This window comes from Notolabrus celidotus, chromosome 21, assembly GCF_009762535.1.
Source record: "Notolabrus celidotus isolate fNotCel1 chromosome 21, fNotCel1.pri, whole genome shotgun sequence".
Taxonomy (NCBI): Eukaryota; Metazoa; Chordata; class Actinopteri; order Labriformes; family Labridae; genus Notolabrus; species Notolabrus celidotus.
Window position 1 is genome coordinate 18273799 of NC_048292.1, and position 27831 is coordinate 18301629.

General features: G+C 40.0%; 2 protein-coding genes across 3 annotated transcripts in view; one reads left to right on the plus strand and one right to left on the minus strand.

The window, feature by feature from the left end:
- Positions 1–14271, minus strand: part of chchd3a (coiled-coil-helix-coiled-coil-helix domain containing 3a) — a 112729-nt gene extending 98458 nt beyond the window's left edge. The window contains exons 1-3 of one of the 2 annotated variants that reach the window (XM_034673132.1): positions 14031–14268; positions 12571–12873; positions 11874–11976 (exon numbers count right to left, since the gene is read on the minus strand). In XM_034673132.1, the coding sequence (XP_034529023.1) occupies positions 11874–11976; positions 12571–12873; positions 14031–14111 (487 nt within the window). In that variant the 5' untranslated portion in view covers positions 14112–14268. Of the gene's footprint in view, positions 1–11873; positions 12874–14030 lie in introns of both variants that reach the window. The other variant, XM_034673131.1, reaches the window with a different exon arrangement.
- A 9950-nt stretch (positions 14272–24221) lies between these two features.
- The window catches only part of exoc4 (exocyst complex component 4), a 179584-nt gene continuing 175974 nt past the window's right edge, over positions 24222–27831 (plus strand). The window contains exons 1-2 of the mRNA XM_034673130.1: positions 24222–24352; positions 25034–25223. Coding sequence (XP_034529021.1) covers positions 24273–24352; positions 25034–25223 — 270 coding nt within the window. The 5' untranslated portion in view covers positions 24222–24272. The remainder of the gene's footprint in view (positions 24353–25033; positions 25224–27831) is intronic.

Here is a 27831-nt window from a genome sequence, read left to right on the forward strand (position 1 = left end):
CACAGTATGTAAGGCATGTTTTAAAATGATGAACTCAGATAGGCATTAAAGCTGGGGTTGGTAGTCAGATTTAGATACACTTTTTGTTATACTGGTTAGAATGATCTTTATGTCCTGATGGCAATCAATACATAATGTGTTCTTAAAAAAAGAGCCATTAAACCATCCAAATCCCTTCCTGCTGTTCTGCCCGCCTCCTGCGCGTACATTTCCCCGGCGTGTACTCCTCGTCCCCGTCTCCTGCCTCTGCTTCCCCTGACTCTACTGACTGCCCCTCTCGCTTGACCTCGGGCCTGTCCCCTCTGACCCGATGAGGTGCTTTGCTCAGGACTGTAGTCCGGATCAGAGTCTAAAAAGCTCTCACCATGGGGGCTCTGACAAGCAAAAGAATGAATGACGTTTAGTAAGTCCTACAGAAAATGTATATGTACTGTAGCGTCTGTCCGGACGCTGTAGGGATGACGAGCAGATTGGTGAACACGTTGAGTTTTACTAACCGGTCACTGTCGGCCGTGATCACACCAACCAACAAAACAACAATCAATGTTTGAATGAATGAAAAACTTCTCTTGTCTCTCCTCTCTCCAGCTCACACACTCTACACCTCTCCTGATGCCTTCACTGACCGTCAACACTGTAGGAATTAAGAACATCTACACTGAACACGTTTAACAAACAGTAGAGCTGTTACAGTATTATATGTATTATAACTTTTCTCCTGATCTCGTGTCACCAGTACAACTGGATAATGCTAGCATGATAGTTGTGAGTACTAACAGCAGCCATGTTTGTTTGTGTTTTTAACTTTCACTATGATAATGTTTTGGTGAGGACCAGTTTTGAATCAGTCACGATCATACGGTCGCAAGTCAGCGGCGCTCATGCATGTAAGCGCGCGGGGGGAGGGGGGGGGGGGGTGCATTAAACTCCAATTTGATTCGGTGGCAATAACAGTAATCCTACACTTTACCCCTACGAGCATTTTGTGTTCTTCAGTGGATCAGATAATGTGATGTACCATTATGTATATATAGTCTTGCATTTAATCAATTATAGCAAAGTCACTGTATTGTGATATTAATGTTATTTGGGGCCATGTATTGGGTAATATATCAAATCATGAGTTCCACTCCGATTCTCATCCCTAGTTGTTTCAGTCACTGTTCTTCACTAAAGAGGTCAGAAAAAGCCACCTTTTGAAATTCTTAATGTTCAGAGCTAACACGTATAAAGCAGCCAGATATATTTTGTATGTCATTGAAACCAAACAAGGGCATCAATGGTCAAATAAAAAGTGATATCTATTTGGTCAGTATTGCCCACCACTAAGACAAAAGGTCTTTACAACCATTTTATCCAGTTTAAAACATCAAGGGCGTATCAAAACAACAATACTGAACACCAAATGGAAGTGGCATTTTAAAATCAAAAGTCAATCCCTATCATTACGAGCCTTTTCCATCAATAAAGACGTCATTATCTGTATCAACTGCCCTTTAAATCTTCAAAATTATTAAAAATATACACCCTTTAAGCAACACACTATGGAAAGTAAATCCATAAAGAGCCCTCTAAGTTCAGACACGCCTAAGCAACTCTTCTTTTATCACCTGATCCTTTTCTGCCCTGCAGAGAGAGGCTTCAGATAGCTAGCAGGCCCGCAAGGTCAAATGGAGAACAGGTTCTGATATGATAAACACAGTCTGGGGTCCTTGAGGAAGGCTCGGTAGGGTCAGAGACAATTCCAGATCGACAGCGCCCGTGTCAATTCTGAGTAGGACATGTAAATGTTAAAAAGATTAAAAACTCATCATCTTTTTAGACGTGTCCCCTCCTTCCTGTCTCCACCGATCACTAAACCCTGTGGAAAAAACACATGGAGAAGGAGGAGAGGCGGTGGAGCACGGGCTATTGGCAGTGGAGATAATAGACGAAGGCAAATTGCGTTTCTCATCAGAAGTTTCATTAACCCCAAGACCTGCATGGAGGGCATAATCTGTAACATTACCACTTCCTCACGTTTCTAGCTAGTGCTTAGACAAGTCGCCGCACACCTTTCACAAGGTTCAAAATAAGAAAAAAGCCCAAAGAGCAAGCTTCCAGTCCTCGTAGGCAGGTGCGAATTCTGATTTTCTCTTATTCACACACTTTCCTTCTAATTCAATGCTATGTAATGTAATGGGCTCCAACTTATCATTTCACGTTTTCACAAGATAACAAGGAAAGACAGTTTCAAAAGGAGAGTGATATATTCCCTAAGTTTCTTACATATTCCCTCACACACCTCTGATTGTTTTCTTTTGTCTCTCCTGCTCTGCCATTCCGTCGGCTGCACCTGGGAGACATCTTTAAGCAGGCTATTAGTCCAGCGCGGTGTGTGGGCTCTGGCATATGAATATTTATAGCACATTGGAGAAGGTGTAGGAGGTTCAACCTTGACTACGGCGTAATCAGCACACATACTGACTCAGGCCGTGATTTAGAGACAGCTGACCTGCTGAGAGCCTCACTCGATACCCAACTCTCATGGATACACATAATCAATGCCCGCCTCATTACGGCCGTACCCTTTCAGGATTGGGCTGAACTTTGCAACTTTTTAACGAGATTCGCATTTACATTCATCGTGCCTTTTTTATTATTTTGTCCCTTAAAAAGATCACGCTTGATAAATAATCCTAGTTGACCGTTTTCTCCCTCCCTCCTTTGAATACTTGCTGAGCTTGGTACATTTGCTTTGACAGGTCCTTGCAAGGACAGAATACCTGAGTAAATGTCAACCAGCCTCATTGTTGTATAATACTGTAACAATGAGGGCCTGAGCAATGAACAAAAATGTAAACCACGGTGACTATTAGGGGAACAAGAAATGATTGATACACTAATATGTTTTGTGATGGAGTATGGATTTTTTTTTATTAATATTTATCACATTTTTTATTAGTTTTTATCTGAGAAAAAAAAATCTATTGATATGGAAATGTAAAAGGTAACTTTATAAAAAAAAGTTATAGTGGAAAAGTGATTATTTATTGTTGAAAAAAAATTGAATAAATAAATAAAAATAAAATAAATATAAACCTTCTTCTACAAACATACAAGGTGACCAGTTAAACACATTCCCACACAGGTCAACATGTTAAGTTAAGCCAGGCGTACACCATACAAACTGAGGCCACTGCTGACCTAATTTTTGAGACTGATACATGCCTGATTTGAAGTCGGGCCAAATGTCAGCCTGATCATGTGTCGTTTGCCATTTACAAGGGGGCACTAGAACCGATCACGGCCTGATCAGATGATCCAGACTAGTTTGATCGATTTCTGGCATGTACGAAACTTTAGCCAGCCTGTAGCACACTCTGGCACCATGAAAGTAGAGCCACAAGCGTGTTCCACAACTTCAGAGCTCTTTTCCTTGATGCGCCTGCACAAAATAACAGACAGCATCTGAAAGCACTATGACAACATGCCTGGTGATCAGCCATAACATTATTACCACCTGTGCAGTCCAATAAAACAACTCCACTACATATTCTACAAAGTTCCTACATTTTCAGGTTTTGCTGACAGGTCAGAAAGGTGATAATTGTACTTTATATTTACTGCTGAACTTGTATGTTCTGATCTCAATATTAATATGTTGGAGCTTTTAAAGGAAACTTCAACGATTATCACAGCTTAGAGCATTAAGACATGTTTGACAGGTAGACGCTACAATGTGAGCACATAAATTGTCAGCCTCGGCCCTGTGTCATAACCAAAGACTGTAGAAATAATAGACACAGTATCCGTGACGTCACCCATCTGTTTCTGAAGCGCTGTTTTGAAGCCACTCGTTGGCGGGAGCCATATTGGAAATGCTGAACGCAACCTAACTGCTGTCGAGCTATTGTGACGTAAAGAGGTGGGCTTTGAGCCTCCTAGCCAACAGCTACAGTGTTCCCGCCTGTCATAAAGTCAGTCTTGCCCCTCATAATGGAAAACTTGTAATCTTAATATTGAAACTGCCACGTTATGAAAAATTCAACCCCCTGTACAGTGTGTGCCGATCGAGAAATCTCTGTCACAGATGTACACAGGTTCATCCAGGCGTTCTGGGACCAGTGCATCATGTCTTTGATGTAGTTCTTATCAGTCACAAAGTGAATACCCAGCAGGTAAGTATCGCTGTAGGATGAGTGGAAGGCCTGGAAGCTGTGACACAGTTTCTCCTCGACTGCCAGACGAGCTAGACGACTGCTCAGATGCCTTCCACCACCGTAGGTGGTGTGTATGTGGTTTCTGGTACTTCTGGAGCCAGCCTCAAGTGGACACTTGAGAAACTGCAGTTTTTAAAACTGTCACATTGGCTTCAATTTTCCGGGCCAGAGGTTGCCGCTTGGTCATGACAAGTCAATGAGTTCACTTTCCACCACGACACCTACAAAATCACCTTGATCTATCTAAAATACTTTAGTGGTTAACAGAGTTAAAATCATCATTCAAGTCAAGTAATACTAGTACTTAAAGGTTGTTGTCATCAATATGTGTTCTAGAAATTGTTTACTACTTTTTACAGGGCAACCTCTGTGCTGTGATATGTCCTAAAACCTGAAAGGGTTGTATAATACATGTGCAGATCCCACTGATTGAATGTAAAAACAAAACTAAGATGTTATGCTTAGGATGATATTCTTTAAAAGATAAATAGTTTTCTTAAAAGTAGAGTAAAAATAACTAACGTATCATTGTTTACTTACAGTATTGACCATTGAGTAACTATTCAAATACAGCCAATGCAATTCTGCAGATACTGAGGACCCAAAAAGATAACTAACAGTTAGTGTGGCACTAACATCCATTACTGACCATAAATACTGTAGTTCTGTGAAAGCAACAAGTAGTCCCCATAATAACCCCCCCTACCACCCTCCAAACCTGCCACAGAATCAGGTGAAATACTTATTTTTGAGTCTGAAAAACTAATTAGTAGGAACAATGGAAGAACAACTTTATTTCACATGGTGGAAAATGAAACTGTGTTGTGAAAGTGGCCCCAGAGCAAGCGGGACAAAACAAACGGACAAACAAGTCTTTTTGTGGAAGTGGAGTGAATAAATTCTTTTAATTATCCAATTGTGTTTCTAATGCGCTCAAACTAAAAGGCGGTTGGCTTTTAGGAAATGCAATGTCATATCACAGAAGCCCAAAGGCAAAATAAAAAGTGAACACACACGCTCACACACACACATACATTCTTGTACTGGCCACCGGGGTCCCTTAATGAGGCCTGGTGGTTTGTTGTGTGAAACTGCGGAGGTGTCGTTTTAATCACTGGAGTCAGTGTGGCGTGGCGTAAGTTGGCCCTTTTTTAATTACCTTACTGATTGAGCACAGTCAAGGATGGGGGAGCCTGCCCACACTCTGCATGCCAGCCTATGTACAACCAGCCCCTTCCCCTCACACACACCTTCCACGACCTGTTCTATACCGTCTGATGAACAAGTAACATTCAGATGTCCTCTGCCGGATGTGTCAAGAGACAAGGGATGTGTACCCACACATTAAAGACAATAAGGCCAAAAACTTTGGGGGTGAGAGAGGGATAAGTGGAGAGATGGAGGGAGATAATGTGTTTGTTTGAAACCTTCTACACACTTCTATCACTAAAACAGTGTTACTTAATTAACCCTGCATCAGTGCTCTATTTGATACTATCTTCAGTGACAGATTTCTTTCATATGTGATTCATCTCTAAAACTTTATTCCTAAATGACTTTGTTCTTTTCCATTCATGATTATAGAGATGCCTTTTATAATGTGGATTTAAAAGTGACATATCATGCAAAATTGACTTTTTAATGGTTCTCTACCTGAAATATGTTTCCCTGGCATGTCTACAAACCCCCCGAAAATGAAAAAAATCCATTCTGCCCCTGTTCTGATTTCTACACCTTTCTGTAAATGTGTGTGAAACGAGCCGTTTCAGACTTCCGTGTTTTTGTTACGTAAAAACAATATCCGGTCTGTCACGGAGTCAGAGCTCGGAGCTTGTTCAGCCCATAGACTGTATAAAATAATACTGAATCCCTCCCCGTTTTTCATTACCTGCACAAATGTGTGCTAACAAGGAGCTTAGGAGGGAGGCATGCTAGTTGTAGGCTGTCTTAATAAACACAAAGGTCGGTTTTACTCCCCACATCTGCAGATTTGAAGATCTAGTGGATGATTTTTATTTATCATGGATAAGTGCTAGCGCTAGTTAGCATAGCTACATAGCTACATGTCGTAGCTGTAGCTGTGTACCAAGACACACGTCGACATACTGACAAATAAAACAACAAGAAACAGAATCTGTGACCAATCCTTCATAAAAGGTCCTGCTGCCTTTCTGGCAGAGGTCGGTTTTACTCCCCACGTCTGCAGATTTGAAGATCTAGTGGATGATTTTTATTTATCATGGATAAGTGCTAGCGCTAGTTAGCATAGCCACATAGCTACATGTTCATAGCTGTGTACCAAGACACACGTCGACATACTGATAAATAAAACAACAAGAAACACTAAATCTGTGACCAATCGTTCAGAAAGGTCCTGCTACAGGCGCCTCTCCGTCAGGATCAGATTCAGAGGGTTGAAGTAACGCAATCTCTGAGCAGCCGTGTATATTCAGCCAACATGTAAACATTAGATCAACGTGCTGGAGAGCCGAGGCCACACCCACTTCCTGAGGGGGCGTGGTCAGAGGGAAAACAGAGTGTTCTGAGGAGGACTGAGGAAGAGGGCTTTTCAGGCATGCCAAAATCTGATTTCAAAGTGTTTTTTTGAGCATAAACTTTAAAGACATGTTTTGGGGACCTCTTAGACCAATATATATTGATGAAAAAAGCGTGATATGTCACCTTTAAAAGGACTGCATTTGACAGAGGTGAAAACAAATGCAAAACAAATTTCTGATTTGAAGATAATTTGACCAACCTGTTATCAAGTAGTTGATGTTTCAAGCACATCTTAAGAGCAATAAAAAAACATGTATTTGGAAGGTCCACCTGTTGAATCGAAGCCCAATTAACTAAACAAATCCTTAAGAAAAAAATCTGTGCCCATATTCACACTCTGAGAACACTGAGAGCGCAGGGAGTGCCACTATATGAGTGATTTGGGACTTCTTTGAGTAACTCTGAGCGACACAGACTGTGCCATTGCCTCTAGCACTGCATGGCAGCACTTGGGTCTGATCACACTTGAGGCTCACTGTGGCACTTCCTCATGTTGTTTCCCTGCTGTCTACATCTTTGCATGTGTTGGACTCACTCTCAGATGTACGTCACTTCGGATAAAAGTGTGTGCTAAATGAAACTAACAATTGTAGAAACCCTTCTCTGAGTGAGGGTCATGTTTTTTTTATCTTACGGGGCTGGAGAGGTTGGCAGCCTGTTGCAGCAGCTCCTAACTGCTTTTACTTTTTATACTTATTTAAACTCTCTTGTTTGCACAATTAGTGTTCAAAAGTTGTGTTTGCGTTTTGTTAACTTGTTTGCACTACAGCAGCGTTTTGGTTGTGGATTATTACTGGCAAAGTAACTTGTTATTCTGACTTTTCACTGCTTGCTTACTGCCTGCAATTACAACTATTTACACCATGTGTAACTTGTATATCTTTAAATTGTATTCTTATTTTATTAAAAAAGAATTGTTTTACTTTATTTAAATGTATACTTTATATGTGCTCTATTATTCTTGCACTGCTCAATCAATTAAGTATTATCTTATCTTATGTTCCTAGTTATGCACATTCTTTCAAAAGCTGTGATTAGTTGTTAAAAAAGAGAGAAAAAGATCAATTAAAACACTAGCAGTGATCATGGGTAAAGATCGGCCTAATCATAGAATCTAGTCAGACATTGTAATTATGTACAATATGTGATGTGTAAATTGTAAGCCATACTTTGAAAGCATAAAGCATACAAAAATACAGTGGCCTCTTTACATGCTGATAGTCATATTACAGTGTTTCCCACACATGGACTAGACCAGAGGTTCCCAAACTTATCAGCCTGTGACCCCCAAAATATAGGTGCCAAAGACGTGCAACCCCCACTGTCCTCAAAGGGATTAAATGTTGCTTCATACTTTAACTGGTCTGCAGAAAATTAGCCTGCACACACATGGCTGTGTTTCCTGTGCTGATATGAATTAACCAGTCACAAAACTTGCTTTTGCTTTCAGTCCCCTGAGTGTGTCTTGAAACGGGTAAAAATAGTTTTAGATACGCTGCTCCTGCAGCCTCGAACCTGCTGCAGGAGAGCCTGGGTTTGAGTGAGCTTGTCTCTTTAAATGTTTTTAAAAGCAGACTGAAGGCTCTTGATGAAGATGCTTCAGTTTGTAGATGCTTTGACTGATGACTTTTGTTCTGAAACCCATGATATGTTGTAATGTTTTAGAATTTTGTGTTGTTTGTTTGTAACTTTTTGTGTAATGTGCTGCTGCTGATCCTGCCCACGCAGAAGTGTTCTAAACTGCAGTTCATCGAGCGTCCGCTTGAGGCTGGCTGTAGAAACACCGGAAACCACATACACACCCATTAAAAAAAAAAACGATCTTTACAGCAATAGCAAACATGTTTACAGCCTGGTACAAAAAACGGTTTGGATCCGAATAGCTAATTCCTCTATCCGCACAAACTGTACAGGGGGTGAAGTATTTCATATTGTGACAGTTCAGAAGTTAAGATTACGAGTTTTGCCCATTTAGGGACATGACTGACTTGACTGACAGTAGGGAACACTGTAGCTGCTGGCTAGGAGGCTCAAAGCCCGCCTCTTTACCTCACACTAGCTCGACAGAAGTTAGGTTTCATTCAGCATTTTGAATATGGCTCCCGCCGACAATTTGCTTCAAAACAGCGTTCAAGAACAGATGAGTGGCGTCACGGATACTACGTCCACTATTTATACAGTCTCTGGTGATGTTTAATATCAACTTTCTCATCTTGTTGATTTACAAATTTTTGTGCAGCTTATTGAAGTTGATGCCGATGTAACTCTGCACTCTATTATAGTTTTGCTACGTCACTAATAACAAGTCTTCTTTCATGAGGACCAGAGCATGAGTCAAACTGTTGCATTTTCCCAGTCTTCAAGTATATTACAATTCTTACATATTCTAGTCTTTTGTTATATATTATTGTTGTGATCCAAAATATTGCCCTGGGTGGGTGAGAATATCTCTGACCCACCCGTAGACTGTATGATGACATGATCACTCCACGATCCAATCCGTAGCGTTTGATTAACTCACTGTCTCTCCCTCTCAATGTCTTCCTGCCATTTTCTCCTGAACTGAGAAACTCTTAAGCCTTTAAAAAGTCCTCCTTACTGCTTCTAACAGTTTTTCATCTTTGGAGCTCTCTTAAGACCTAAGACGCTCTGTGAAGAACTTTTATCTTTACCAGGATCTAGTCTGAACTTCAAGGGGAAATTCTTCAAAAACATCACAATTTTTAGAATTTTCTTCGACTGCCAGCACCAGGATCAACTGTACCAGGAAGCTTTATGGATACAGCTCCTAGCCTTCAAAACACAAATTGCTCAGGAAGATCACAAAGTAGGTGTGAATCTTTCCCCTGATGTTTGGTGCTGGAAAGGTGGAGTCATGCTTTGAGTTTTTAGAGGCGAGTTGTGAGAAACATCTGCAGTCATAGAGGTCACTGATGACAGAGCCAAAATAACTCTTTGGTTTTACTTTGAGTAATTTGGTCTCACATGTGGAGTTAGGGGACAACGCTTCCCAGATCGGTTCAAGTGAAAACTACCGCCAGATATAGTCTCACTATTTCCAATGTTCCCCTGAACCACAGGATGGAGAAGGGTTACCGTGACAGCTAGAGATCCACTGTGACAAGGCAGAATGGAGGGCCACTAATTACGGCATCAATTCATTAACACTGTAACAAGAAAGAATTAATCATTTCATTAACAGTGTGGGGATGGTAATGAATCATAATATGACTAAGGCCGTTTTTAAAATGAAGACTAATTACAAGTTTTAGGAAAAGTTAAGACAAAAAGCTTAAGGTGGCTCAAAGTAAACACCCACACAATGAAAACATCATTAAAATTCAATAAAGCTGGACTTAAAAAATAAATCCATGGACAGTTCAGTCGCTCATAACCTTTGGCTGTTAATTAAACAGGCTGCTGAAGAAGCCACACATACGTTCAGGATAATAATGAGCCATTGACAAAGGAAGAATTAATTTCTTTGGGTTTTATGAACTAATAATCGCCCGTTTCTTGTTAGAATAAACAAGGCATGTGTATTCTGCGGCCTTGTAAGTCAGAAATTACAGATTCACAGTTTCATGATTTAATAATGTGTTTAGTCTCCAGCTGCATAAGCATTGAGATCAAATCCTCTCATCACTATCATCGCTCTCTCTCTCTCTCTCTCTCTCTCTCTCTCTCTCTTATTCTTCTCTATCCCTCTTTCCAACCCCAACTCGGTCTCAGCAGATGTCTGTCTAACATGAGTCTGGTTCTGCTCGAGGTTTTTGCCTGTTAAAAGGACGTTTTTCCTTGCTGCTGTAACTAGCTAAATACTACGAGGTGCAATGCTAATGGTGGATTAAGATGAGATGAGACTTTGGCTGTTTTCAAAACTGCCTACTATACTAGCAGTATGTAGTGATTTGGCCAACATTCAGCATGCAGTATGTGAACAGGAGCAAAATCTGCAGTATGCCAAAACTTCCAGGATGTCGTACTGATTTAGGAAAATTTCTCAGTATGAATCAGACAAGTCTCCCTCGCGTACTGTTTCCCACAATGCACAGCGCTAATGTTACGCTCTCATCTTGGCCGTTGTTCACTTCCGCTTTCCGAAACCGGAAATCCAGTGACACCTGACTCAGCATACTTTTCAGGCAACATTTCCAATCTGACTTATATTTCTAACTGGTGGACTCGCCCGCTACTGGCCATTAAGAACAATTCATGTTTGAGGCTTCTGAATTGGCTTCACTTCACAAAAAATAAACCAGGGTGGAAAGCAGCAATGCACACACACAATGCTAACGCAAAATATCATCACATTTTTTTGAAGTGTTCAAAGACCGGGAAAACAGAGATTATACAATTATGTTCACATGTCAGTATGCAGTACTTACTGCATATTACATTCGTAGGTAGTATGAAGTAGGATTGCAAAGGGGTGGAAAATTTCTGCTAAATTTCCATGGGAAGTTGAGCTGGGGAATTTTGGAAATATTCCAAATTGGAAACTTTCCATGGGAATTATGAGAATTGAGGGTAATTTAATGGAAAGGTATCATATCCAAACATAAATATTTGTTTTGTTATAAGCAGACATCCATCCAAAAATAGAAATCATCTGTGCTTCATGTGATGGAGGAGTGCACAGTGCATGTAGGGGGCGTGGTCTCAGTAGCTCTGCAGTAAGCAGTGTGCTATGTGCATGTGATTGAGGAATAGCATAGATATTCAACTGGACTTGCATGAAATCTGGTTGTTTTAGTCAGGATTATGCTAAAATATTTTTCCCCAACTATAATTAAGTTCCCTATTAAGAGCCAACCTTCAATTTAGTAAATGAATGGTTTATTCCCGTTAATTCCCATAAATTCCCACGGAAAGTTCCCAACTTTGAAAATTCACAGAATTTTTCCAACCATAGTATGAAGCAGGCGGTTTTGAAAACAAACCTGGATCTTATCCTGTCTGGATGTTTGGTCTTTGTTTATAATATTACATTGAGTACGGTCTGGACCTGCTATGTTTGTAAAAGCGTCTTCGGATAACGTTTGTTGTGATTTGGCGCTATACAAATAAAGATTGATTAAAAAAGCATTCAGTAAATTTGGTCAAACTCACCAGCTGGTGCAGGAGGAGGTGGTGGAGGAGGTGGTGGTGAACTCGGCTCAGGCACCACCACTGGCTCGGGGATAGGAGTAAGAGTTACTGGTTCCACTGGGGGCTGAGGAGGAGGTGCAACTGGTTCACAAGGAGCAATAAACTCAGGCAGGGGAGGGGAAGCGAATGGCTCAGCAGGCTGCGGGGGCAAAGTGTCACCTAATGGTGGCAGGAAGGTGGCAGGCTCAAAAACAGGAGGGGAGGACAGAGACTCTGATTCAGGGAAAGAGGCAGCAAGGATTGGTTCAAAATGCACAGGAGGAGGAGGAGCTGGCATGGGTTCGGCTTCAAATGAAGAAGCAATGGTTTCAATAACCTGTAGAGGAGCAATGGGTTCAATTACAGGAGGAGGAGGAGGAGGAGCAATGGGTTCAATTACAGGAGGAGGAGGAGCAATGGACTGAATTATGGGAGGAGGTGGCTCAATTACAAGGGGAGGAGGAGGAGCAAGCAGAGCAATTTCTTCCACCACAGTGGGAGCATGGCAGGGAGGGGGAGCAGATACAGGCAAAATTACCGGCTCAACAGCAGCAGGAGCAAGACAAGGAGGTGCTACCACAGGCTCCAAAGCAGGAGCAGCAACAGTATCAGCAGCAGCAGCAGCAGCAGGGGGTGCTGAAGCTGGGAACACCATGTCAATAATGGTGGGTGCTGCTACCTGTTCAATAGGAGGTTGAGAAACAGGAGGTGGTGGCGGTGGTAGTGGTGCTGGTGCTGCAACTGTCTCTGTGGCTGGTGGAGCTGGTGGTGGAGGAGGAGGAGCTGGAGGTGCAATAGGTTCTACAAAGGAAGGAGGGGGAGGAGGAGGCAGAGAGGTGATTGGGTCAAATGGAGGAGGCACTGGATGCAGGAGAGGAGAGGGAGTGAAGATAGGCGCCGTGGAAGGTGGTGGAGTGGGAGCCTGGTGGAGTTTGGGAGGAGCTACAGGTTCCTTCATTCGGTTGATGACATTCTCGGATAGCTGCAAAGGACAGTGGGAGAAAAATGTCAGCAGGAATTAGAATATTATGTATATTTCACATATGTATTTGGGATGCACCCATCCCACAGTACCGATACTGAACCGATCCGATCCCATGTTGATTTAACAATCTCTATTCCTTAATATGAGGTAAAACTAGGAATCATGTTTTAAATAAATGAACATTTTTAAACTGACAGCATCATTATTCAAGAGATTATAAATGTGCCAGCAGTTTGGTAAGTTAATCTTCATAACCAACAGATATTACAATTCAACTTTAAACCTCAGCAGTGGATAAGAGGAATTAAATGTTCTGTATAATATCTGGCCGATATCGGATACCAGGATCGGATCAGTGCATCCATGCATCTTTAAAAGAGACACAAAGTGGCAAATGTGAGTCACTCTGGACACAGCTAGACTTACCTGCTATACATCTTTATGCTACACTAGTCTGATCCTGACTCGGTATCTCTACATTATGTCTGCATAGCTTCGATACCAATCTGTTTATGCAACCACTACAGCACTAGCATAAACCGGATTACCCCCCATGGAAAGACAACCTTGAATGGTTTCCATGCCAAATGAGTAAAAATAGACAGAGTCATGCAGACTAAAGCCTGATCTGATCGACTAAAGCCTCTCAATCTATATCTAACATTAGCAGCATAGAATAGAACAACCTGTTACAGAAGCTGATTCCAATTCTAACACCACTCAGTTTTAAACAAAAGCTCCAGAGGGTTAACATTTACTATTATCATGAATGCAACAGGGCAGTGAGAGTTACTCTCATTCATCCATTGAGTGACAGCACAACACGAGGACAGTGACGTCAACGTCAACATTCCCACAAGGACATTGAAAATTGTCTTCACCTCTAACCTCTGATCCACTTTAGGTAGTTTATAGAACATGCATATCATTTAAAAACACTTTATGTTGCACTTCTTTCAGAATGAATGAAAGTCAGGCTTAAGGGAGTCAGCAACTTCACTGTGGAGCCATGTAACGTTAGCATTCTGGTTAGCTCAGCGTTTATAATAATGTCACAGGCGCTGGACGCCATTCAATCAAAGTAACATCTCTGTCAGGTGATAATAAAACACCTGTTATATAAAAACTACACAGGTTAGTCTACTTTCACTTACCCGTATGCCCTTCACCACCGTGATGTTCTCGTTCTCGTCTGACTCAAAGGACACGCGGCGGGTACTGTTATTCGCTCCCATTGTCAGACCGCAGGTTTTATCTACATGCAATATGTCTCTGTAATAATAATATCCTTTTTATTGTCTGATTGCTGTAGAGACAGGTGACGCTAGGGCCCATACACCGCTGCTTCAGCACATCCACTTCCTTAGCATTACGTATTTCAAGGACGAAGGATTTCATTGGACAAGAGGATCTGTGCCTGTAATATCAGAGGTTTTGATTGGTTAGGCTCCAAGCAAGGAGAGTGGGAGTGTGACAGAGTACAGGAAGCCGGCTGAACATCCCACAGCTAGATGCAATGCTGATTTCTGTAGTTTAACAGATCATTGACAGGATGAACATATCAGATATCCACAATTACTCTTTTGTTATCCACAAATTACACTTTTGCCATTCATAACGCCCCTTTTCCTTAGATAAATTACATCTGTTTTAACATCCATGTGTATTGTGTTTTAAATGTATCCAAGACATCAGCCTTCCTAACAATAATAAACATTCTGGATGTCTAATGCAAGCCATTTCAACAGAGAGAATCAGAATCAGAATCAGAAATACTTTATCTATCCCGGGGAGGGAAATTCGGTCATTATAGAGCTCTTACAAGATAAGATAAGATAAGATAATATAAGATAATATAGTCCTTTACTCGTCCCACAACGGGGAAATTCAAGTGTCACAGTAACAAAGTAGACAGTGCAAAAAAAAAAGAAAAAATATATAAAGCAAACAAGAGCCTATAAGGTAACAATTATTAAAAAGTTATTAGCAATTAAAGTTAAAATTAAAATTAAAGAGGTAAAAAATAAGCATATCTTACACACACATATAAATATATATATATATATAGTTATGTAGTTATATATAGTTATATAGTTATAGAGTCTGACCACTGCTGGAAGAAAAGACCTGCGGTATCTCTCCGTGAGCGAAGAAGTCTGTCACTGAACGAGCTACTTAGTGTTGTTATGGTCTCCTGGAAGGGGTGTGACAGTTGCAGCACCACCCAGGGCAGAGCTGGCCTTCTTCACCAGTCTGTTCAGATTCTTCCTGTCAGCAGCAGAGATGCTGCTTCCCCAGCAGACCACTCCAAAGAAGATGGCTGATGCCACCACAGAGTGAAAGAAGGACTTCAGAAGAGCCCCCTCCACACCAAAAGACCTCAGTCTACTGTCTGCTTTGTCCCTTCTTGTACAGCGCATTTGAGTTGTCTGACCAGTCCAGTTTATTGTTCAGGTGAACACCCAGGTACCTGTAAGATTTCACAATCTCAATGTCTGTTCCCTGGATATTCACTGGTATGGGAGGTGGGGGCTTGCGTCTTCTGAAATCCACCACCAGCTCTTTGGTCTTTCCTGCGTTGAGCTGGAGGTGGTTTCTCTGGCACCAGACTGCAAAATCCTGCGTCAGGTCATTTATAAACAGTATGTAAGAAAGTCAAGACATGAATAATATATACAGTCCAATTGTTAAATGTTAAATTCTCCTGCCATTATCCCATTACACATAAGTAGCAAACGTCACTTAATCTGTACTAGTAATAATTACTTTGTGGACAACTCTAATAACAATTGTAGATAATAAGAATGCATTTTTGATATCTTAAATTATAATTCTTAAAAGTGGGAACACTGTTTTATCTCAGAGAAATGCTTTGGTGAATAGCTAAACTACTGATATGAGTAAATTTGGATTATATGTTAAAATGGTTTGCCGTGGACATCCAGAATGTTTTATTATTGTTAGGAAGGCTGATGTCTTGGATAAATTTAAAACCCAATACACGTGAATGTTAAAAGAGTCGTAATTTCTCCAAGGAAAAGGGACGTTATGCATAGCAAAAGTGTAATTTGTGTATAGCAAAAGTGTAATTTTGGATGTCTGATATGATCATCCTGTCAAGAATCTATTAAACTACAGAAATCAGCATCAGATCAGTCAAGATCTCAAGAAAACAACCGAAATTAACTCGTTATCTCAAGAAAAGAGTGAAAATGAAATGTATTTAATCATGTCCTTTTAGGGCTTCTGTAAAAGTGAGTGAATATCACAAGTTCTTCTACTCAACGACTTCTCAAGGACTAATGGAGGACTTTTTTTTAACCTCTGTTTATCTGACATCTCATGATATAATTTCCACAATCAGATAACAATGTTTCTTGCTGGTGAGTTTTCTCAAGTAATTAATGAATCCTCCATTTTCAAAGGTGTACAATACAATAGAAACCGAGAGGTCAACTTTATAAACTTAAGCTGGGTATAAAAAATTAAAATTTTCTGCAGAAACATAACTGTAATTACAACACAACTAAATCATACAGCTTGGCAAGACAAAACTGCAGCAGGAAATGTCTTATGCCTCATGGAGAGATGATATCATAAGGATTGACAGTTCATAAGAAGCATCCTTCAGTTGTGATATATAATATGCACATGGAAACTAATACAGTTTCCTGTAATACCTTTTTCTGCTGATTTTTGTGTTTTCTGCGTTTGGTAGGTTTGCAACACTTTGAGCACTTAAATCAATCAAAATCTTTTGAAGAATTCATTGTGGATGTCTCTACTTTATTATTACCAAGAAAATTCATACACAGAGGACTCACAGTCAAATCATTCACACAATATACAATAAACTTTAATCAAATACACTTGTTATATATATATGCACCTGACAGTGCTATATCTGCACTGAATATTTTTACACTGAAACTTAGAATACAGTAAATATCTTGAAGTCTTAGGTCCTATGTACATATTAGTCAAGCCTATTTGTTGTTTCTTTGTATTTATAGCTAAGGTTATTGTTATTATATTTTTATTTTATTTTTTATTGTAGTTCTTATTCTTATTCCTATTCTGCCTTGTACAAAGAGAGCACAGTTTACTGAATTCCTTGTGTGTTCAAGCATACTTGGCGAATAAAGCTGATTCTGATTCTGATTCTATTAAACATGTATTTTGTGTGGTGCTCTAACAGCAAATCAAGTCTTTAAATGTTGATCATGTTGTCATGAGCAGGCCTCCCCCAGAGAGAAACCCTCACCTCTACAACAGGTCTATAATGAACAGATTACATAATAAAGAATGAGAGTATGTAATAATGCCCTGAGGGGACTCTCTGAAAAGCCTCAGGCTGTATTAAATGCAGTATTTATATCATGGATGGGAATGAATGGTAATGTGGAGAAAAAAAGCCTTGAGAGAAATGCTATCACAAACTGGATTCTAATCAAGACTGACCCCTTGATTTTAAAACTGAGCAAATACGCTATTGGTAACCTGTTGAATCTGTAGAGGAGAGAGATAAGATTGTAACACTATGCCCAGTGTGAGGGGCACTCAGTTTTGCCACTCTCTGAGTTTGGTGAACTAATCAGTACAGTGCAGGTTCAGGTGTGTATGCCTGATTGCCCCTGATCTGTAGCAGGTGGGGGAAGCTTATATACTCCGGTGCTCCAGTTCCCTGTGCAGACTCATTAGCTCACCTTCAGAGCTAATGAGAGAAGCTCTTCTATGATCTCTGCATGTATAGTTTTCCTAAGCACCATAAATCCCTGGTAATATTGCCCTTTCTGTTTAGATCTATAAGAAAATTGTTTACTTGTAGTTTTGTGGGTCTTTTCTCCAGTCTTTTGGGCTTCCTCTAAGGCATCTCCAGAAGCCCTTTTAGTTCTGTTAAAAGGTTTTCCTGGGTCTCCCTCATATCTTGGTTCCAGTCAGTTGCTCTGCAGCAGTGGTTTAGTTACTCTCTTATCATATTAACACCTTGTTTAGGTCTTGGAGTCACTTGGTTTCAGTCTTCTTTTTATGGTTTCCCCTCTCCCTCTGATCGCTTGCGATTTTTGTGGTTATTCCTTTTTGGATTAGTTTTAAGAAACCCTGTGGTCCACACTTGCATCCCACATCCTCATCCTGACAGCCCAGTGTCTGATGGCATCTCTATACGTCTTGTCATATGTATTTGCCAGCTGTAAATCTGCTGATGTGTATTTGATCTGCATCATTACTGATCATTATCGCCAATGTCTAGTTAATTAGGTAAATCAAGTGCAACTATAAAGACTGATAAGAAAACACCTCAAAATGTGTTCCTGACAATCACAGCTATATCCGATTTAGAATTTCAAAATAAATGTATATGCTACATTTTCAATGGTTCTTATTTTGAAATTCCAAATCAGTGATAGCTGTTGTTAATGTCAAATATACATTAATTCCCTGGCTGTTGCAGATTTTCATATTACAGACAACTTATTTTGAAAACCGTTGGTTCAATCCTTTTCCATCAGAATCTGCCATTTGTCATTTTGTTTCGGAACTGGTATAAATGTTCAGTCGCTTGTAAAATTGTCTCACCACTTGTAAAAGTGTTTCTGATTTTGTAAATTTGCATTCCACTTCCCAGCCACCATATAATTGTCTTGATACTGTGAAGTTCGGCTTCGTTCAGCATATGTTGCCAGAAAACCTTTTTATATTTTTCAGCATTGATGGTGCTTTCCAAGATGTGTAAACTGGCCATGCCATGGACACCTATGCATCCTCATACAATTCATAGATGCTGGCTTTTGAACTGTGCGCTGATAAAAGGCTGGGTAGTCCCTTCCCTATTCAGAGTGGAGAATGCAGCATTCATGATTTCCAAAAAGAATGTCAAAACTTGATTTCTCAGTCCACAGGACAGTTTTCCACTTTGCCTCAGTCAGTTGCAGTTGTTTCATATTTGTATATGGGTTCCTCTTGTCTGTCCTAAACTGTATTTGTGGATGTAGTGAAGGACTATGTTCACAGACAATGGCTGATTTTTGAAACCGCCAAAATTCAGTATCTAGTAGGCAGTATGTGAACAAGAGCAAAATCTGCTGTATGCCAAATCTACCCGCATGTCGTACTGATTCTGGAAAACGTCTCAGTATGCAGCAGACCAGCGCCCTTGTGTACTTTTTCCCACAATGCACAGTGCTAATATTCTGCTTCTTCTTAGTTCTTCTTTTTTGACGGAGGCACTCAGTTTTTAGGTGCTGTGAATATGATTAAATTCCATATAAACCACTTCTTAACTTTTTAAATTATAAATTGATGCTAAAGAAGCAGTTTCCCTATAACCTTCGCCGTTGTTGACTGCTTTCCAAAACCAGAAATCGAGCGATGCCTAACCCAGCATACTACAAAACAGACCGAACAGAACAGTCATACTACATACTACCGTCAAATGCAGTATGTAGTATGCACGTCGTACTGCACGTCGTACTGCACGTCGTACTGCACGTCGTACTGCACGTCGTACTGCACGTCGTACTGCACGTCGTACTGCACGTCGTACTGCACGTCGTACTGTCTCTTTTCAATGCAGTGCTTCCTGAAGGCCTGAGTATCATGCAACCATCTTCAGTTATCTGCATTATCCCTTTTGTGAAGAATTTTCTCTAGATTCTCTGAATCTTTTAATGATATTATGTAGTTGATTTAGGTTATTCTTAAAACCAAGGGATTACTTTATTACAGGGGTCTAAGTGGCCTTACAGGAGAAGTAAACATGCTTTATTTACACATCCCTCTTATCATTTACCTATCAGTTAATTTGCACCCTATTTCATTAAAGCACAGTCCCAAAACCGGGGACATTCATTATTTATTAATCTCAAGAACAATACATATGAGAAAGCACCTGCTTAAATGCATAATGTTGGTTTTATGGATCTCCTATTATATTTATGTAATCTGCTGTTTATTTAACCACTACATAATGTGATTATGTGCTATTTTTTAAATAAACAGAGCTTCATTGTGCTGTTAAAGTTGCCTACTACACAGTTTTGTTTACTGAACATTAGATGGAGAACACAGAGAGATTTTGAAGCAGCATTTGTATTTAGAGCCATACATTAAAGATCATATAGGCATGTCCTACAAAGACCTTATTGTTCTCTTATTGAATCCACACACGTCAGTCAGTCAAAGCAATCACTTAGTGTCCTAACACACAACAAACTGAAAGAAATAACCTTGGTGCAGGGTTATTGGAGAAAAGAAGCCCTGTAGATTAGTTGGACTGATGGGACTTGGGCTGCTGGGAGAGGTGATAAAAACTTCAAAATTAAACTTGGACCTGAGAAGCTTTAGACACCTTCCAAAGAAAAACAGTTGCTACTGGATGACATAGCGATTGTTTCTTTTTTCAGGAAGGGACACAAAGATCGCCCACAATGTTATCTCGTCAGTCCACCGGCACATCAATCAAGGCCCAGGCTGTTGGGAATCGACCCCTTTTGCTCCAGAATCAATGCCCTCTTCCATTCTCATCGGTACAGCAGAGATTGTCAGAGATACAGCGCAGGAGAGCCCCGCCAAATCCAGCACTTTATGTTCTAAATGGGAGAGGCTATTAACTCACTGACACACACTGTCTCTCTCCTTTTTTCTTGGCTCAACCTTTGCTTTATCAGCCTCAAGAGGACTGGATTGAAAATGCTACAATAAAACAGTTATTTCTATTGTGATATTGGAGTTGTAAACGACTTCAAATATCGATATGACATTGCAAGTACCACTTGCCATGACAATCTATCAATCTTTAATATATAAAAATTCATGTTGTCGATCCAGTATCAGGGTTTTACCAAGTATTAAGATCGTCAACATTTCACTCTTTTAACACTTTTGCTTTTGTAATATCTTATGTTAAATAATCTAGCCTGCAAAAATGTCAAAAGAAAACATTCTTCATGAGACCACTATATCTGATTCTCTCATCATAGTCTCGTTTTCGTCTTGAAAAACCGAGTTGTTGATGAACTTTTATCGTATCATTGTGCTGTGATGTGTGTATGTGAGCGCACAAGTTTGTGTGTCTGTGCGCGCATCGGGGCAGAACTCTGCCATGCGCGATACGAGCAGATGAGCAGAATGACATCCCGTCTTGTAAATAAGATAAATAACAATAAGGATATTTAGTCTGTTTAATAAAAGAACAAGTTTAAGACCTGATCTATAAGAGAGGTAACCCTGAATTACTTCTGCTCTGATCTGGCGCTAGCCTAAAACAAAAAACTTTTTTCCATAGAAATGAAAGTAAACCATACAGATAACATTATTTACCAACTACTTTTAATCTGTGTGACTACAAAGAGCCAAAAGCCGCTGAAAGGCTGAGGTTAGGCCTAGTTAAGTGTCGGACACGCTAAAAGCAAAAATCACTAATCCACAAAAAAGTAAGTTTGTGTAGACGTGTGTCTTGGTACACATCTACGAACATGTAGCCATGTGGCTATGCTAACTAGCGCTTGCACTTTTCCATTAAAAATAAAAATCATCCACTAGATCTTCAAATCTGCAGATGTGGGGAGTAAAACCGACCTTTGTGTTTATTAAGACAGCCTACAACTAGCATGCCTCCCTCCTAAGCTCCTTGTTAGCACACCTGTGTGCAGGTAATGAAAAACGGAGGCAGTGTTGAGTTGTATTTTATACAGTTTATGGGCTGAACAAGCTCCGAGCTCTGACTTCCATTACAGACCGGATGACGTTATGACGTATGAAAAACAGGGATAACTGAAACGGCTCATTTCAGCACACATTAACAGAAAGGTGGAGAAATCAAAACAGGGGCAGAATGGATTTTTTTCATTTTCGGGGGGTTTGTAGACATGCCAGGGAAACATATTTCAGGTAGAGAACCATTAAAAAGTCATTTTGCATGATATGTCACCTTTAGAAAATGAAAGCGGGTATATTAATTTGAGCACAGTGCAGCTCCTCTTTCTTTAATGTTTGAAAGTAAACCATGCCTAACAGCATTCATTTTGGCATTTTCCTATTTACATCACTTTATTAAAGGCAGTGTGCACTTCACATTGTTATTAGCGTTTCCAATACAATACAATTTTATATATGATACTACTCACAAGTTCCTCACTACTTGAGTTTTTTTTTAAAGTACTTATTTACTCTTACTGAAGTACTTATTTCTACGAGTACTCTTACTCCTACTTGAGTAACATCATTGTAAAGTAACAGTACTTTTACTTGAGTACTGTTTCGGTTTACTCTACCCACCTCTGACCATATCATAGACAAACAACTAAAATATACAAACAAAAAACTACCCTCAACCTCAAAAATAAGATACAATATACACTTGAATCCTTCATGGCTCCTACAATCTGTATATTTATATTTTCATGTATTTCTATTTACTTCAGCCTAAATATTTGTAATTTCACCACAAGCTTTCATTTATGGCACTGACTTACTGAGAAATGAGAGCAAAACATACCGCTATGGAAACTGATAAATTAGCTAGTAGGGTTCCTTGTTCCATCCCTGTTACTAGTTGACACATTTTTACTAACTAGTTTACTATGGAGAGAATATTGTGTCTTTAATATGCAATCAAAAATAATGGATTTGAGAACAAAAAACAATTTTGCAAACAAAATTATGATTTGAAAAATATGAAATAATGCTATGAATAAAAGAAATATATTTGTGATTAAAAATGTATCTTTATAAATCCACTCTTTTTTTGTTACAAACAAAATTATTATTCCCACGAACCACAGATTTGTTTGCGTTTCCAGTTTTTGCGTTTGCGTTTCCAGTTTTTGCATTTGCGTTTCTACATAACTGTCATGGGCGGGACCTCCCCTGAGAGATGCAAGAAGCCTCCTGATTGGTCAGTCTCACTCAGAAAGACGGTGTGACAACTTCCGCCCCAACAAGTTGTTGCCGCGAAGGGAGACATATCAACATCGAGAAACAGGTACGTTTTGCGTAACATACCTGTCTATTTTCTGTCTTATTGGTGCTATTAAGGTTACACTTGTCGTTCGTTCTTCCAGTGTTTTTTTCCCCTAACCGTTTTAGACCAGCGACAGTGATAAATAAAACATGATCAAACCCTAAGGGTTGAAGATCAGTGAAAATATGGCCCCTTTTATGCTTTTAGTTTCTTTTTACTTAACTTAAAGGAGGAATGACCCCTCAACAATCCACACACACGCCTCCTGATTTGTTCTGATAGTATATCTAATGAAAAAGTTCGTTTATTTATTTATAAACAGGCCGATAACTATGAAATTAGGATAACTGTCACTAAAGCCGGGCGGTAATAAAGTCAGTCACTTATGACGAGCACACAGCGTGTTAAGTGGTATTGTCTGATACCGCCGTCTAAAACGGTTAGGGGAAAAAAAACACTGGAAGAACGAACGACAAGTGTAACCTTAATAGCACCAATAAGACAGAAAATAGACAGGTATGTTACGCAAAACGTACCTGTTTCTCGATGTTGATATGTCTCCCTTCGCGGCAACAACTTGTTGGGGTGGAAGTTGTCACACCGTCTCTCTGAGTGAGACTGACCAATCAGGAGGCTTCTTGCATCTCTCAGGGGAGGTCCCTCCCATGACAGTTATGTAGAAACGCAAATGCAAAAACTGGAAACGCAAAAACTGGAAACGCAAACGCAAAAACTGGAAACGCAAACGCAAAAACTGGAAACGCAAACGAATCTGTGGTTCGTGAGAATAATAATTTTGTTTGTAACAAAAAAAGAGTGGATTTATAAAGATACATTTTTAATCACAAATATATTTCCTTTATTCATAGCATTATTTCATATTTTTCAAATCATAATTTTGTTTGCAAAATTGTTTTTTGTTCTCAAATCCATTCTTTTTGATTGCATATTAAAGACACAATATTCTCTCCATAGTTTACTAGTTACAATTTTAAGCCTTACTTGTCAACTAGTCCGGAAAAAAATACTTTGCCTTGTGTTATTAGTGGACATTTTTTTCATAACTCGTAAACTAGTTAACTTTTTGTAGGAGTACTAGTTAACTAGTAATGTTAAAATTAATCTCACTAGTAACACTAGTAAAGATTTTGGCCTTTACTAGTCAACATGTACGAGTTTTTGCTGTCTACTAGTCAACTAGTCAGAGTTTCAACATTCAACTAGTTAACTCGTGCTGTCAAGGATCTTACCAGTGCAGGAAACTGAAAACTTGGTATCAAGGATATGGAATACATGCTCAAACGGCTTTCCATACACCGCTGCTGAAGCTGGCAACTTCACATCTACAACTACAGACGTCATAACTACAACTCCCAGAGTTCCTTGGTGCAGCCTCGCGCTCTTGTCTTCCTGTTTGGGTGCCGCAGCTGGAAAAATGGCATCTGACACAGGGAGATACAGGAGTGCAGTTAGCAAAAACAAAGACCCTTCTGGTCTTCTTATCTCTGTCATTAGGTAAGTGTTTTCACACTCTTCATATGAAGTTGATAAAGGTGCTAAGACGTTTAAAAACGCTTGAAATGTGCATGTTTTGCGGAAAGACACGTACTGACAGCTAGCTTCTATGCTAAAGCTTATGCTAGCAACATCCTTCCTGTACTGCTTGGTGTATCAAAGAAAAGTGTACATGCCTGTTCTTAGCATATACAATGTTGAGAGCATATGTAAGTGAATTTAACAGCCACTTTAGATTTCACGAAGGCAGCGAAATGTTGAATCGCTGCGTGAGAGTGAAGCTTACACATTGTGATAGTCGTCGTTGATTTCCCTTTAAAGCTTCACACTTAGTTCTCCAAGTATTCACCTTGCTCTGTAGCATGTAATACTACTTCCAGGTGTTTCACTTTCAAATGTAAATAAAGCACAGCTGATTAAACTGTGAGGATCAACCAAGTGTCAGCTGCTGAGATGATGCTACATTTGACTATACCTCAACTTTTGCTGCTATAGATACTACAGCATACCTTCTCATGTTGCTCTGACACACCCCTGTTTTTCCTCTACTATGTGCTACCTGTTAAAATCAGATAAACTGCCCCATCTTTTCTATCCTCTCATACATGCCTCTTTCAGATTCATGATTTGAGTGTAGTCAGAGTTAATTTCTACCTTCCCTTCACCTCTGCTCTTATGTAGGACTCTGTCCAGCAGTGATGATGTTGAAGACAGGGAGACAGAGAAGGGTCGTCTGGAGGAGGCTTTTGAGACGTGTGACAGGGATCTGGATCAGCTGATTGTTCAGCATTATGCAGAACTTACCACCGCCATCAGGACCTACCAGAGCATCACTGAGCGCATCACCAGCTCACGCAACAAGATCAAACAGGTATGAAGGAGGGACTTGTTCACAACAAAAGACACTGGTCAAATGAGGTTTTAGGGGGGGTCCTCCCCATGGTCCTCCCCCAGAAAGTTTTGTGCAGCTAACACTTAATTCCTTTCATTCTGGTGAATATTTATGTGACTAAATATGTGATTATTTATATTTGTGCTGGAAATTGAGTTATGAAAATTGAAAACAGAAAAATATGTATTTATTTCTATATTAATGATTATATTACATAATTAACATAACATAATGAACTACAGGGACAGCCAGAGGGCATTTTTCTACATTTCTACATTTGAGGCGCATCCTTAGGGCACTTTTTTGCATTTTATACATTTTAGGGGCATCCTTAGGACACTTTTTCTACGCTTTATGCATTTTAGGGGCATCCATAGGGCACTTTTCTGCCTTTTTTTCCACAGCTGGGACATCTAGAGGGCACTTTTTCATCAATTTTCCTATGAAAGAGCAATAGAAAAGACTATTTTTAATGTTTTATCTACTACAGTGGAATCCAAGAGGGCACTTTAGCGACTTTTTCCTTTCGGACATGATGGCTCCAGTGGCTCTAAACTGTGGGATTTAAAAAAAAAAGTCAAGTTTTCATTCATAATAATTCACTTTGTCATGCATTTTAAAGTGTCTAACCCCAGTTTATACGCTTTAATTATTCTCCAAGACTGAAACCTGACTTCATTAACACAAATACTCTCCACCTGAAAAAAAAAATGCTTGCTTGACAGTTAGTAAATGAAGTGAATAACCCTAACCCCCCCTGTCATCATTTTCTCTATCAAACTTAAACACATACTTGAAACAGGAAAGTTGGCCTGTTGTCCGTTCTGTGAGCATGTGAATACAGACTGCGTTTCCCGTTGCTTTTAAAAATAATAAGAATCATAGAATGTCTTCAGGAATGTATTTAAGTTCAGTTTAATCCTGATATTTAATAGACCTTTTCCACAGCAGACAATTATACTTCTTAATATAGGTGTTCATGCAACATGCAATCAGGGTCCTGTCTACTGAAGCATCCATGGAAGAACGGATTCTGTGAATGAGCTAGATATACACTACCAAGACATTAGAAGACATTGTTTTTGGATATAGAACTTACATTGTAAAAAAAATATTATAGAAAGACTGAGACCCAAGTCATGAAAAGGGATTCAAAGATTTCAGGCATGTGATACAGCACTGTTTTGAAGCCAATCATCCTAGGGAGCCATATTGGAAATGCTGAACTCCCACTAACCTCTGTCAGGCTTGTGTGAGATAAAGAGGCGGGGTTTGAGACTACTAGCCAACAGCTACAGTGTTCCCGCCTGTCAATCAAGTCGGTCATGTCCTTAAAAAAAGGAACTCGTAATCTTAATATCTTCTGGACTGTCGCGTTATAAGAAATATCACCCCCGTACAGTGTGTGCTGATAGAGAAACAAGCTACTCAGACATAAACTGTTTTTTGAACAAGCCTGTAAACATGTTTATTTCTGTTGTAAAGATCATCTTTTTTGAATTGGTGTGTATGTGCTTAAAGCTGGGGTTGGCAGTCTCGGAAAACTAGCATGAATTTGAATGTAGCATTTCCTCAGGACTCCGTCTAACCCCTCCCCTCCTCCCTCAGAGCTCCTCCAAAACGACGCCCCCCCGCTCACATGCACGAGCGCCGCTGACTTGCGACCATATGATGGTGACTGATTCAAAACCGGTCCTCACCAAAACATTATCATAGTGAAAGTTAAAAACACAAATAAATATGGCTGCTGTTAGTACTCACAACTGTCATTCTAGCATTATCCAGTTGTACTGGTGACACGATATCAGGAGAAAAGTTCCAACACATATAATACTGTAACAGCTCTACTGTTTGTTAAACATGTTCAGTGTAGATGCTCTTAATTCCTACAGTGTTGACAGTCAGTGAAGGCATCAGGAGAGGTGTAGAGTGTGTGAGCTGGAGAGAGGAGAGACAAGAGGAGAAGGTCTTCATTCACTCAAACATTGATTGTTGCTTTGTTGGTTGTCGTGATCACGGCCGACAGTGACCGGTTATTAAAACTCAACGTGTTCACGAATCGGCTCGTCATCCCTACAGCGTCCGGACGGACGCTACAGTACAGTGTAGGACTTAGTAAATGTCATTCAGTCTTCTGCTTGTCAGAGCCCCGTGGTGAGAGCTGATCCGGACTACAGTACTGAGCAAAGCACCTCATCGGGTCAGAGGGGACAGGCCCGAGGTCGAGCGAGAGGGACAGTAAATAGAGTCAGGGGAAGCAGAGGCAGGAGACGGAGACTCGGAGTGCACGCCGGGAAAATGTACGCGCAGGAGGCAGGCAGAACGGCAGGACGGGATTTGAATGGTTTAAAATTTTGGCACCCAAAAAACGGTGATTGGTTGGTGTTTTCCCAGGTTTACTCCGGCTGTAGATAGCAGCTTTTCTTCGCTCTTTTTTAAGAACACATCATGTATTGATTGCCATCAGGACATAAAGATCATTTTAACCAGTATAACAAAAAGTGTATCTAAATCTGATTACCAACCCCAGCTTTAAGCTGAAAATAAGAAAACACGAACACTCATAAGCTGTGTCATTAAGTTTCAG